The following is a 14,083-nucleotide window of genomic DNA, read 5'->3' as shown; positions in this document are numbered from 1 at the left end:
CCCCCCCGCCACTCCAGAGCATGAGCATGTGAGGAGGAGTGCCTCCCCAATCCAGGGCCCCTCCAAAGTGTATTCTGAGTCCATGACTCAGCTCATCGAGAGACATCCGGGTGTGGGAACACTGTCCGGCTACTTGCGTGTGATGTGAGAGAGAGGGAGGAGCAGAAGTATAACCATGTCTCTCCCAGGTGCCCTCTCCTTCTCTGGATGGCTGACCTCCAGTTAGCTCCATGGCCAGACTCACCTACTCACAGCTCTCTTGCCTCCCACAGGTGGCCACCATGATCCCCTGGGTGCTCCTGGCCTGTGCCCTTCCTTGTGCAGCCGACCCACTGCTGGCTGCCTTTGCCCGTAGAGACTTCCAGAAGGGCTCCCCTCAACTCATCTGCAGCATGCCTGGCCCCCAGGGTCCACCCGGCCCCCCAGGAGCCCCAGGGCCCTCAGGAATGGTGGGAAGAATGGGCTTTCCAGGCAGAGATGGCCAGGATGGCCAGGACGGGGACCGAGGGGAAACCGGAGAGGAAGGTAAGAAGCCCAGTCCCTGTCCCTCCTGTTCCCACCCGTTGATAACATCTGACTCAAAAGGGGTTTGCAAAGTTATGAAAACTAATATATATGAATCTTATTTCCTTATAAACCAAACTAATGTCTCCTTGAAAAACAGAGTAGGAATTATCTGGCAGTCCAGTGTTTAGGACTTTCCACTTCAGGGGGCACGAGTTCAATCCCTGGTTGGGGAACTAAGATCCCATACATGGCACAGCGTGGCCAAAAAATTTTTTTTAATTAAAAAAAAAAAAGTGTATTCTCTGGAAAGGAACAGTGAGGCTCAAATTTCCTGTCCCTGCCCCTGCTGCACTGTTGATTTGCTCAGTGACTTTAAGCAAGTCTCCTGAAATAGTACTCAGAACTCGCTAGGTTGCAAGAAACAGAAACCCAATTTAAATAAATAAATAAATAAAAGTTTAAAAAGAAACCCAACTTATAGCCCCAAATGGAATTTATTGGCTCATACAACTAGAAAGTCCAAGAGCCAAGCTTCAGGAATAGCTGCATCCAGGAGCTCAAATATTGTCAAGGCTTTGCTTCTCTGTATATTAGCTTGGTTCTCACAAAGGTTGGAATTTATGAAATGCCCACTTGATCCATAGAGCAGTTCTCAGGATGACTGATTCTTCTTGATCACATATTCATTCTGAACCAATCACTTTGACCATAGAGGTGAGGTACCACCATTCGCCAGGACTGGGTCAAATGCCCACCCCTGGGTGTGAGTGTGCCTTGTGTGTGTGGCGAAGGCAGTTGATCACTGTGATTGACAGCCTCACTAGGACCACATTAAGCAGTGAACAGCAGTTTTCCAAAGGAAGGGGTGCCAGGCAGACAACAGACCCACTGGAGACTGCCCACTCCACCGCAGCGTCCTCCTGTCATCCCACAAAGGTTAGCACTGTCAGCCGGTTAATGCATGTCTTTCCTGGTCCCTTTCTGTGTATTTACATATATGTATACTAATACCAAACGTTGCCAAGTACTTAGCATAAGCAATCTGAACATCTGAAAACTAGATGTTCAGTGAGAAAATGCTGTTTGGGAATTTATTTCCCAATTACTTAAAATAGGAAAAATTTAAATGCATTACACATTAACCCAAAACTCTAAATCACACACACACAAAAAGGCCTGCATATATACATATGAGAAGCAAAGCACCTTGTTAGGATGTAAAATATCTGCAGCATTACTTGCTGATCACCCAGTTCATAGGGTGGTTAACGGACCCTTGCTTTGTGAGCAGTGATGCTAAGACACTGCTTACACCTAGCAACCTCCAGCCGCAGGCTCCTTAATTGACATCCAGCATGTTTCCCTGATGGCTCAGCGGGTAAGAATACACTGGCAATGCAGGAGACACAGGAGACCCAGATTCAACCCCTGGATTGGGAAGATCCCCTGAGGAGGGTCTGGGAACTCACTCTAGTATTCTTGCCTAGAGAAGCCCCATGGACAGAGGAGCCTGGCAGGCTATAGTGCAAAGGGTCGCAAAGAGTCAGACATGACTAAGCATGAACATGCTTTCCAAAACATCTGCCCACCCCCCAGCTCTGCCAGCCTGCCAACAGTTTCAATTAACCATTGTGTTTGGATATGACTCCAGTTACCCGTACGTTTTGTTTAAAATGTAAAATGTTGTATTGAGTTTGGGGGACATAAATACAAGTGTTTTTATATAATCATCAGCCAAAAATACTGTGTTGAGAGAAATGCACATTATTAGAATATGGGAATTAAAAACCCAGAGGTGTTCTGCAGGCAACATTACCATGGAAATGTTCTGCAGGATACACCAAGTGTATACATCTAGCGAATGGTTACTAGGTGCCAGGCACTCAAATGTGCAAATTGGCATTGTGGTTTCCTTTGAATAAAAAAGAGTTTCTGCCACCTTCTTTTTCCACTTAACAGTATATTTTAGAGAAGTTTTCATATGGTATGTGTAAATCTGTGTCATTTTTTTAAAAACTCTGTAAAAAATTATACAGATAATTGCATATAAGGGATGGACCATAATTTTTCTCATCTCCCTTTGGATAAGCATTTAATTGTTCCTAGTTTTTGTTATTGTAAGCAATACTGCTGTAAAAACCCGTGCCCCCATGGGCAGGGATCTCAGGCACTGGTCAAGGATTTCACTAAGGTCAATGCTTTGAAGTCAAGAGGCTTCTTACAATTCTTGTCTCAACCCATTATTAGCACAGCCTGGGGAAGGGCTGACCTGGCAGACGAACCAGACTCTTCCTTCAAAGGCAGGACAAGGGAAGGGCATGAATTGTGACAAGTTATCTTTGCCCCAGTCCACATGATTCTGGAAGGCACATGTTACCATTCCCACTTTCCAGATAAGATGGGAGAAATGCCCCTGGTAATGTCATGATTTGCATCCATTTCTGTGTGACTGCACAGACTGTGTTCTTTCCTTTACCCAAAGCCTTGTGTTCTAAGGATGGAAAGCCAGAGCGAGCCCTCTGCCTAGTTCTCTGCGGTCCCCTCCATGACACCAGCTGTTCTGTCTTCCAGGTTCACCTGGCCGGACAGGTAACCGGGGGAAGCCAGGCCCGAAGGGCAAAGCTGGGGCCATCGGGCGGGCCGGCCCACGTGGCCCCAAAGGTGTCAGCGGTGCCCCGGGCAAGCACGGCACACCTGGCAAGAAGGGGCCCAAGGGCAAGAAGGGGGAGCCAGGCCTCCCGGGGCCCTGCAGCTGCGGCAGCAGCCACGCCAAGTCGGCCTTCTCCGTGGCAGTGACCAAGAGCTATCCGCGGGAGCGGCTGCCCATCAAATTCGACAAGATACTAATGAACGAGGGCGGACACTACAACGCTTCCAGTGGCAAGTTCGTCTGTGGCGTGCCGGGCATCTACTACTTCACCTACGACATCACGCTGGCCAACAAGCACCTGGCCATCGGCCTGGTACACAACGGCCAGTATCGCATCCGGACCTTCGACGCCAACACGGGCAACCACGACGTGGCCTCGGGCTCCACCATCCTGGCGCTCAGGCAGGGGGACGAGGTCTGGCTGCAGATCTTCTACTCTGAGCAGAATGGGCTCTTTTACGACCCATACTGGACTGACAGCCTCTTCACGGGCTTCCTCATCTATGCCGACCAGGACAACCCCAGTGAGGTGTAGACGGGACAGTGCTGGGTCTCCCAGCTGCTCCTGGACTTGGGCTTCCAGCACAAGACCCCTAAACTGTTGGGAGCTGGAAGTCAGGAGCATCTAACCTCAGGCCAACCTCCTCCACCCGTTTTTCCTCCATCATTAAATCCAAGCTTTTTAATTCATTCTTCCATCTATCCATTTGCTAATTTTCTTAATAGGCACGATGTGAAAGGCACTGCGCTACACTCCAGAAGGTACCTCAGTGAACAAGACAGAGCAAGGTTCTCTCCTCATGGGGCTTACATTCTAACGGGAGAAACAATTTACAAACAAAACAACAAATAGTGTAATTATTGTACCAGGATGGGAAGGCACGTGCCGCGGTGGAGAGTCATAGAACAGGAGACAGGGAAGTGGGTGAAATTATTTTTTTAAAGATATTGTCTTTTGGGGTTTATTTACATAAAACCTGGGCTTCCCTGGTGGCTCAGGCAGTAAAGAATCTGCCTGCAATGCAGGGGACCCGGGTTTGATCCCTAGGTCGGGAAGATCCCCTGGAGGAGAGTATGGCAACCCCCTCCAGTATTCTTGCCTGGAGAATCCCATGGACAGAGGAGCCTGGCAGGCTACAGTCCATGGGGTCACAAAGAGTTGGACATGACTGAAGCGACTTAGCATGCACATAAAGTCTACAAATCTTAAATGGACAGCTCAGTGAATTTTCATGTATTTGCACACCTTGTCACCTTTGTGTAGAACAAGTACAGAATATCACCAGCTCCCCAACTCCTCAAGGCAATCTGAAGTCCCCTCCACATCAGTACATAAAGAGGTTAATTTTAAAGCTGGGCCCCGAAACTCGAGCTATAGCAAGACAAAAGGGGAGAGGGTTGTACTGGCAGAAGGAGCAGCCCCGCTGCAGGAAAGAGCTTGGCCTATCCGAGGAACCAGCTGAAGGCCAGAGGGATGAGTAAGTGAGAAAGGAGACAAGGACAAGAGATGCAAAGCCAGAAATTTATTCAGAACCTCACAGGCCACGGCAAAGAGTTCATTCTGCAGTCAGATAGGGATGACCTTGAGTCGGTTCCAGGCATGACTCAAGTCAACTTCATACTTAAGTGCTTCTTTATCAGTTACAAATCGGCCCCAGGCCCACTTCTCCCTCAGTGGGGTACATAGGGTACGCCAGCCTGCCTGAGAACCACCGGGCAGACGTGAGGAGCCTATAGACGAATCTTGCCCCCGGACCAGGGGTTTCCAGCGTGCAGGGATCTGAGAGGCTGGTGCTGAGAAGGCCCCCTTCCCTCCCAGGTTGGTTACTGGAGAGGATTTTCTGATGGAGCCACAGTGCTAGCAGATTGTGCTGACTGACTTCTGGCTGGAAAAGTGGGACCAGGGGGACCCTCGGGGACAGGAAACACTGCCTGGAGTAGTCCTGGAAGGAGTGGACCCATCCATAAACAAAATGGAGTTTGCTTAAAATAATTCCATTCTTTTTGATGTATAAAATCTATGGGGCGGGGAGGGTTTGGGGCCCAAGTAGATTAGTATGTGGTTGGGACCCTCCCCAGCTCCCTGTAAAAAAGAGCCAGCTTCTGAGCTCAAGAAGCATCTTTGTCTACAAACAATTCTTTTGTCTCTTTCTTTCTTTTACTCTTTTTAAAAGAGCATCTTTAGCCACTTCCTCTCCCTTCCTCTAGGGTTGCAGATATTTGAAGGCAGGTGACAATCCTGTGAAGCCTGGGTAATAAATCCAGCCTGATAAAGGTGGGCAGGGCCCCGAAGGTCCGTGGTTGCCACTTCTGGGCCTGACCTAAGCCCATGTCCCATTAACAGCCTGCCAGGAAACCCCCAGAAAGGGTGGTAGGGATGATGGGGATCACTCAGCACTCTTTGTGGGGGTGAGGCAGAGGCATACAGAGGCCTTGTAGGACCAAAGGGCCAGGGTCTCGTCTTCCTTGGATGTGGCCCAGGGCTGCTGGAAAGGGTGAGATAGAATTGCTGGGTTTGTGGCAGGTGGACAGAAGCAGGTGACACGGCTGAGGGGTCTCTGATAGCAAGGATGAGGGCTGATGTACCCCTAACACTTCTGAGGGTGCCTGCCTCCTAGGTGCCATGAGGACTTGGAGTCCTCCAGCAGGTGATGCAGGATGCAAGCCCAGTTGAGGAAGGTGTTCCAAGAAGGCGGCCTTCCCAGACATCCTGGGGCACCAGGCCCTCCTCCGAGTCTGGCTGCCTCCTGTGGGACTCGGCAAACAGCGCCTGTCTTTAGGCCCTTATGCTTTAGGCACTGAGGAAGACCCAGAACTCAGTGCAGTTCAGTTCAGTTACTCAGCCGTGTCCGACTCTTTGCCACCCCATGAATCGCAGCACACCAGACCTCCCTGTCCATCACCAACTCCCAGAGCCTACTCAAACTCATGTCCATTGAGTTGGTGATGCCATCCAGCCATCTCATCCTCTGTCGTCCCCTTCTCCTCCCGCCTTCAATCCTTCCCAGCATCAGGGGCTTTTCCAATGAGTCAGTTCTTCACATTAGGTGGCCAAAGTATTGGAGTTTCAGCTTCAGCATCAGTCCTTCCAATGAATATTCAGGACTGATTTCCTTTAGGATTGACTGATTGGATCTCCTTACTGTCCAAGGGACTCTCCAGAGTCTTCTCCAATACCACAGTTCAAAAGCATCAATTCTTCAGTGCTCAGCTTTCTTTATAGTCCAACTCTCACATCCATACATGACTACTGGAAAAAACATATTTTTGACTAGGTGGACCTTTGTTGGCAAAGTAATGTCTCTGCTTTTTAATATGCTGTCTATGTTGGTCATAACTTTTCTTCCAAGGAGCAAGCGTCTTTTAATTTCATGCCTGCAGTCACCATCTGCAGTGATTTTGGAGCCAAAAAAATAAAGTCTGTCACCGTTTCCAGTGTTTCCCCATCTATTTGCCATAAAGTGACAGGACCAGATGCGAAGATCTCAGTTTTCTGAATGTTGAGTTTTAAGCCTACTTTTTCACTCTCCTCTTTTACTTTCATCAAGAGGCTCTTTAGTTCTTCTTCACTTTCTGCCATAAGGGTGGTGTCATCTGTATATATGAGGTTACTGATATTTCTCCTGGCAATCTTGATTCCAGCTTGTGCTTCATCCAGTCCAGCATTTCGCATGATGTACTCCGCATATAAGTTAAATAAGCAGGGTGACATTATACAGCCTTGACGTACTCCTTTCCCGATTTGGAACCAGTCTGTTGTTCCATGTCCAGTTCTAACTGTTGCTTCTTCACCTGCATACACATTTCTCAGGAGGCAGGTAAAGTGGTATGGTATTCCCATCTCTTTAAGAATTTTCCACAGTTTGCTGTGATCCACACAGTCAAAGGCTTTGGCATGTCAATAAAGCAGAAGTAGATGTTTTTCTGGAACCCTCTTGCTTTTTCGATGATCCAGCGGATGTTGGCAATTTGATCTCTGGTTCTTCTGCCCTTTCTAAATCCAGTTCAAACATCTGGAAGTTCACGGTTCACTGTTGAAGCCTGGCTTGGAGAATTTTAAGCATTACTTTGCTAGGGTGTGAGATTAGTGCAATTGTGCAGTAGTTTGAACATTCTTTGGCATTGCCTTTCTTTGGGATTGGAATGAAAACTGACCTTTTCCAGTCCTGTGGCCACTGTTGAGTTTTCCAAATTTGCTGACATATTTAGTGCAGCACTTTCACAGCATCATCTTTTAGGATTTGAAATAGCTCAACTGGAATTCCATCACCTCCACTAGCTTTATTTGTAATGATGCTTGGTAAGGCCCACTTGACTTCGTATTCCAGGATGTCTGGCTCTAGTGAGTGATCACACCATCATGATTATCTGGGTCATGAAGAACTCTGCATCTTTGTGGAATAAAATTTCCCTCGGCCCCAGGGTCTTTTCTCATAAGAGACACACTTCAGAAGGCAGCCATTACCAAACAGGAACAAAGCTGATCACTAGTTAAAGTGGTAAGGGCTGATTTTAATCAGTCATGTATCATTGTGGTAGGGAAGAGTCCAGTGTGAACTGGACTCACTTTGGTTTATGCGGCAGTGTTTTAAATGAAAGATGAGGGGGTCGGGGTGGGGCTGGGGGGGAGGAGCTCTGTAGCCTCAGGGAAATGGAAAATTACAGAAGGGGTAGGGGCTGATCCAGGTGAATCTCGGATGTGCCCTTATGCCTGTTAGCAAGCCCATGGTGAAGGACAGGGAAACCTGGTGTCTGCATCCATGGGGTCGCAAAGAGTCAGACACGACTGAGCAACTGAACAAAAAAAAAAAAACAAAAAAACAGGCCTTTATCAAAATGGGACTCCTACCCTCCCACAAAGACTGGGAAATGGGGTGCTATCTTCAGATGCTGGGTGGAACGATCAGTACATTCTTTTGGCTGCCTTGAGTGTTTTCAGGCAGACACTTTAAGTTGGGGGATGGGTCATCCTAAGGATGTGGCCTTGAGCTGTTGAAAGCTTTATTAGTGTTTGTTCAAGTCTTTATGGCTGCAATCCACAGGCCCAGTAAAGAAGAAGGAGCCTGACTAGAGTTTGGGCAAGGAGAATGTCTTTGTCACCATTCACTTCTGGAGAACGCCTGGAGAATCTGCAGCTCTATTACAATGCAGAGAGCCCCAGATCCACACTGCCCTCACAGGCCAGCCCAGCCCAGCCCTCGCCCAACCTCAGGGCACCTCTGACGACAGCGGCTCAGCACATCAGGTACCGGCAGGGTCTTCCAATGCTACCTTCTGAATTAAGACTGTGATCAAGGGGAGGTCAACAAAGCAGTCACTTCAGGCACAGAATTCAAGGGGTGCCTCCCAAAATAGTCAATAGAAATAATATTTTAATGCAACATTTTAATAAATAAAAATTAATACAAAAAAGTTTTGATGAACAAAATATCAAAATGTTAAGTAAAGATGGGGTCTGACAGTGCCAGCATTCGGGCAAGGTAAGGGAGGCCCAGTTATGCAAGCATGCAGACTCCCTGGGCAGCCAGGCCCTAGAGGCGGAAACTCTTCTTCAGTCCCATGGGTGTCATCTTCACTCTTTCCACTAGGGGGCGAGCGTCTACCACACAAACCTCATCAGTCCCGCCGCTTAGAGGCTGGAAGACATCCCTGGCGTCTTCTCTCTGCTGTTTCTAGATTCTGAGCCAAAGGGGAAAAAAAAGGGCGGGGGTGGGAGGTGGGGAGAAAGAGAGATTCTGATCCATGATATTATTCGACTATGACCCTCTGCTGGAGAAAAGAAAAAGAACCCAAGAGCCACACATCTTCCTAGCATTTTCAGTTAAAGGGATTGTGCATGCATGCTGTGCTCAGTCACTCAGTCATGTCTGGCTCTTTGTGACCTTATGGACTGTAGCCCACCAGGCTTCTCCGTGCGTACATTCACAATTACAGAGGCAGCTGGCAGAGTGCAGGAATACAGCAGTTGTCCAGGAAACAAGAAATCTGGGTTCCAGTCCTAGCTCTGTCTTCCCATTCCTTGTGTGGCTTCAGCCAAGTCATTTCACGTCAGATGGCCTCAGTATCACTATCTGTGAAGCAAAGGATGGATCAGATGAGGTCTCAGAATCCATTTAGCACTAAACATTTGTGCTTCAGTCTCCAAGACAGAGCTAAGAAAAGAGCCTGAAATTACTGAAACGTAAATTAAAACAGTGGGATGAATCAAGCCAGCATGCTCTGAAGCACTGAACTTTCACATCTGGCCCTCCGCTTCTTCGGAAGACAATCATCGGTTGCTATTATTAGGTTTCCTGAGCTGGAAGACAAGAAGACTCACTACTAGTGAACATTAGCCACATGCTGGGTGTTACATGTATCGTCTTTTCTCAGTTTCTCAACCCCACTGTGAGCAGTTATCATAACCAGCACTCCCACTTTACAGATGGGGACCGTTGAGTCCTCAAAAGCTTGGGTCAATGCCAAAGGAGATAGATGGGCTCCAGGTTAGACATTTACAACTGGCCTCCTATTTGCATTTCATGGGCCACAAAGAAGTGGGCTTCAGGCTGGATGCTTACAACTCTGAGCACTTCCTACGACAAGCAATTTTACAATCAGCCTCCTGTTTTCCCTCCAAAATGAAAGTAACAACAGAAACAAGGCAAGCAGCCAGTCTTTGTCTCTTGTAAACACCTTACGGTAACAGTCACGACACGGACCACGAGGGACAAAACCCTGTTTGAGTAAAGGATTACGATCTCCGATCCCCCCACCACCACCTTTTTTGGGGACAAAGAAGACACTGCTGCTGCTGCTAAGTCGCTTCAGTCGTGTCCGACTCTGTGTGACCCCATAGACGGCAGCCCACCAGGCTCCTCTGTCCCTGGGATTCTCCAGGCAAGAACACTGGGGTGGGTTGCCATTTCCTTCTCCAATGCATGAAAGGGAAAAGTGAAAGTGAAGTCGCTCAGTCGTGCCCGACTCTTAGCGACCCCATGGACTTCAGCCCACCAGGCTGCTCCGTCCATGGGATTTTCCAGGCAAAAGTACTGGAGTGGGGTGCCATTGCCTTCTCGGAAAGAAGACACTACACATATGTAAATTCTCCTTGTGGCTCAAAAATCAGGGGATAACGCCAGTCCATGAGTCTTGTTCCTCCCAGAAGCTTTCACTTCAAGATCCATCTTGGCTGAGGGGTGCATGCATACTCAGGGGAGTTTCCTAGGGCAGGGCAGGGCAGGTGTAGAAAAAGAAACCAGATAATTGGCTAAAGGTAAATAAAGACCTGGAAGAACTGACCTATATCAATGACTTAACCACACTTTACTGTGCTCCCCCTCACTAGGGGGATACTCACACCCTTTCTCTTTGGGTGTACATCTCTATCTTACTTCTGTCTTAACTAAACAAGTCATTTCTCTGTGTGCTCTCATAGCACACAACAAATTGTTGTTGTGCTATGTGTCTAGTAATAAATTTTATACCTGCATTTATAGTTTTTGCCTCTGTGATAAATGTATTTTTCACTGGGGGCATTTGCCCCTGGATCTTTAGCCTATATCCGTGGTTGGTCTGGTGGCTAGGATTCCTGCTTTTCATCCAGGCTACCCAGGTTTAATTCCTGGGTAGGAAATTAAGATCTCACCTCATGCCTCCACTCACTGCTGCCTCACCAAGATCAAATCCAATAGCTAAGACTGGAACCAAATGGGTGAATCTAGAGTCTGCACTTTGAGCAACATTGGCCATGAACGGGCCCCTTGGTGGGCAACAGGACTTCCCTGCCACACTGTGTGCCCACCCCCACCCCGTGGGAGGGGAACCAGAGAAATCAAGACAGCCCAGGTTTAGAAGCACTCCTGCACAGTACGGGTTGGGCCCCAAATGCTTCCTTCCCACAACACAGGATTCTGTCTAAACTATTAAAGACTACAGACTTCACTTTCAGCAGACACCTCCTGAGGCCTCAGTGTGGCGAGGCCAGGGGGCTTGCCCACGGTCCCTCAGACAGGTGGGGGGTCAGCAGCTCCCAGGGCAGAGCAGGGTGTGGGCACGGCCACGCCTCTTCCAGCTTCCTCAGTGGGGCTTGGGAGTCTGGCCCATTAACCAGGCTCCTCAAGCCAACTCTGGAGTACAGCCACTTTGCCAATCCCTGGGCCAGGCTGAGGGGAAAACGACCAAACAAAAGACTCAGATTCGAGCCTGTAACGGAGGCTGGAACGTGTGTGTCCCTTTTTCGTTATTTTCTCCTTTCCTGGAGTCCCTTCCGCAGCTGTCCTCAGGCCCCGGTGGCCGCTGGCCGTGGCACTCTGAGGTTGAGATGGAAGCTAACCTCCCCTGAGAGGTCCAGCTCCTCAGGCAGCAGCCAAGGGCATGAGGAGGGCAGGTGCTTACTTACTGGCTCCTAAGAATCTCTGCAAAATTCCAGGCCTCTCCCTGCTTCAGAGACAAAAGCCTAAACAGAGTTTCTCAGAAAGCACCCCAAATGGCTCTGGGCAAGTCACTTGAAAAAAAAAAAAAGACATTCATCATCTGCTTTATCATTTTGCCTCAGATTGACCCTGATGAAAAATAAGAAGGAAGGAATCTCCCTGCCGGTCAGTGGTGAGGACTCTGCACTTTCACTGCCATGGGCCTGGGTTCAATCCCTATTCCGGGAACTAAGATTCCACAAGCCACAGAGCACAGACAAAAAAGGAAAAAAAATTTTTTTTTAAAGAAACAAAAAAGAAGAGTTCAGCTTCATCCTTGGAATTTATTTTCACCGACGCCCTTGTAAACTCACAACACACATTCATCTCTATCCCAAGTGATTTTTCAAGCTGAGGCTGACAATTGCCCCAAGTGGCCTCCTGGTGTGAAAAGTTGGTATTCCACATGGGGCTTTCCCGTTCTATAAAACTCATTTAATGTATGAGCTTAATTACATGGAGAACAAGGGCCTCGGAGGTAAAAGGTTAAGGAGGGCATTAAATTCTGAAACACTTCTGAGCAGCCCCTTCACCTGGCACAACTGCACAGACAAATCACACTTAAGCTCCTGAGCACACGGAGGTCTGGAAGAGCCACCTTCTGTAAGGAATGGAGAGGAGAGAAGAGTAGGGGTCCCCAGGGTACCTGCCCACTCCTGTAGGGCAGTCCTGTAGTCCAGGGCACTGACTGCTGTGAGTAGCTGAACTTGAACTGGTGGACTTTATCATGAGACCAATTTTGGCTAGTTCGTTTATTCAACAGATATTTGAACAGCCCTCAACTCAGCACCAAGGAGAAGGCAATGGCACCCCACTCCAGTACTCTTGCCTGGAAAATCCCATGGATGGAGGAGCCTGGTAGGCTGCAGTCCATGGGGTCGCTAAGAGTCGGGCACGACTGAGCGACTTCACTTTCACTTTTCACTTTCATGCATTGGAGAAGGAAATGGCCACCCACTCCAGTGTCCTTGCCTGGAGAATCTCAGGGATGGCGGAGCCTGGTGGGCTGCCATCTATGGGGTCTCACAGAGTCGGACACGACTGCAGCGACTTAGCAGCAGCAGCAGCAACTCAGCACCAAACCCTGAGTTCGGCACTGGGGATGATAAGCAAAATGCAAACATGGTCTCTGTCTTCCTGGATCCTTGAGTCTAGCACAGGCAACAAGCATTGGACAAATGACCAGGGTAGTAAATGTAAACTGTCAGCTGGCAGATGGTGTCCTGAGAATGGCAAGGTAGGAGAACTTTACTGGTTGAGTGATATGAACAAGCTGAAAACTACAGGGTAAATTATTAGAGAAGTAGGGTGTGTGGGTGCTTAGTCACTCAGTGGTGTCCAACTCTTTGTGACCCCATGGACTGCAGCCTGCTAGGCTCCTCTGTCCAGAGGGATTCTCCAGGCAAGAATACTGGAGTGGGTTGCCATGCCCTCCTCCAAGGAATCTTCCCAACCCAGGGATCAAGCCCAGGTCTCCCACATTGTAGGCAGATTCTTTACCAACTGAGCCACCAGGGAAGCCAAGAATACTGAAGTGGGTAGCCTATTCCTTCTCCAGGGGAATTTCCTGAGCCAGGAATCAAACCGGGGTCTCCTGCACTGTAGGTGGATTCTTTACCAGCTGAGCTACCAGGGAAATCCTGAAGCAGGGTGGGGAAGGTATCTGAGGGAAGAAGGGAAGAGAGATCATCATATGCAAAGGCCCTGTGGTGGGACCAGAAGGGCAGGTTGGGGGAATCAAAGTGTGATGACCACCATGATCCCCAGGTCATGATGAGGGGATGGAGGGACACTGCAAAATAATAAGGTGAGGGGGCCGAGCTCAGAGCTTGAAGGCTGTTAGGTCAAATTCAAGACTTCTGCCCTGACTCTGAGAATAAAGGAAAACAACAGAATGATTTTAAGTGGATGAGTCACATAAGCAAACTTGGATTTTGAGAAGATCACTCTTGTAGCCATTGCAATTTAACCTAAAGAGGAGCTTTGCAATGGAATGCTTAACCTTGGAAAAGTAATAACAATAAACACATGAATTGGGTTTTGTTGCATAGGAACCTGGAATGTTAGGTCCATGAATCAAGGGAAATTGGAAGTGGTCAAACAGGAGATGGCAAGAGTGAACCTTGACACTTTAGGAATCAGTGAACTAAAATGGACTGGAACGGGTGAATTTAACTCAGATTACCGTTATATCTACTGCTGTGGGCAAGAATCCCTCAGAAGAAATGGAGTAGCCCTCATAGTCAACAAAAAAGTCCAAAATGCAGTACTTCGATGCAATTTCAAAAATGACAGAATGATCTCTGTTCGTTTCCAAGGCAAACCAATCAATATCACAATAATCCATGTCTATGCCCCAACCAGTAATGCTGAAGAAGCTGAGGTTGAACAGTTTTATGAAGATCTACAAGACCTTCTAGAACTAACACCCTCAAAATATGTCCTTTTCATTATAGGGGACTGGAATGCAAAA

At 48.2% G+C, this 14,083-nt stretch overlaps 1 protein-coding gene across 1 annotated transcript in view; it reads left to right on the top strand.

Annotated features, from left to right (window-relative positions):
* C1QTNF2 (C1q and tumor necrosis factor related protein 2) overlaps window positions 1-4,102 on the top strand; it is a 23,215-nt gene extending 19,113 nt beyond the window's left edge. Inside the window, exons 2-3 of the mRNA XM_010855318.1 lie at window positions 273-525; window positions 3,079-4,102. Coding sequence (XP_010853620.1) covers window positions 282-525; window positions 3,079-3,692 — 858 coding nt within the window. The 5' untranslated portion in view covers window positions 273-281 and the 3' untranslated portion in view covers window positions 3,693-4,102. The remainder of the gene's footprint in view (window positions 1-272; window positions 526-3,078) is intronic.
* Window positions 4,103-14,083: the final 9,981 nt, after the last annotated feature.

This window comes from Bison bison, unplaced genomic scaffold (genome assembly GCF_000754665.1).
Source record: "Bison bison bison isolate TAMUID 2011002044 unplaced genomic scaffold, Bison_UMD1.0 scf7180017864363, whole genome shotgun sequence".
Taxonomy (NCBI): Eukaryota; Metazoa; Chordata; class Mammalia; order Artiodactyla; family Bovidae; genus Bison; species Bison bison.
The sequence above is the reverse complement of the archived record's forward strand: the minus strand, read 5'-3'. Positions and strand labels throughout refer to the sequence as shown.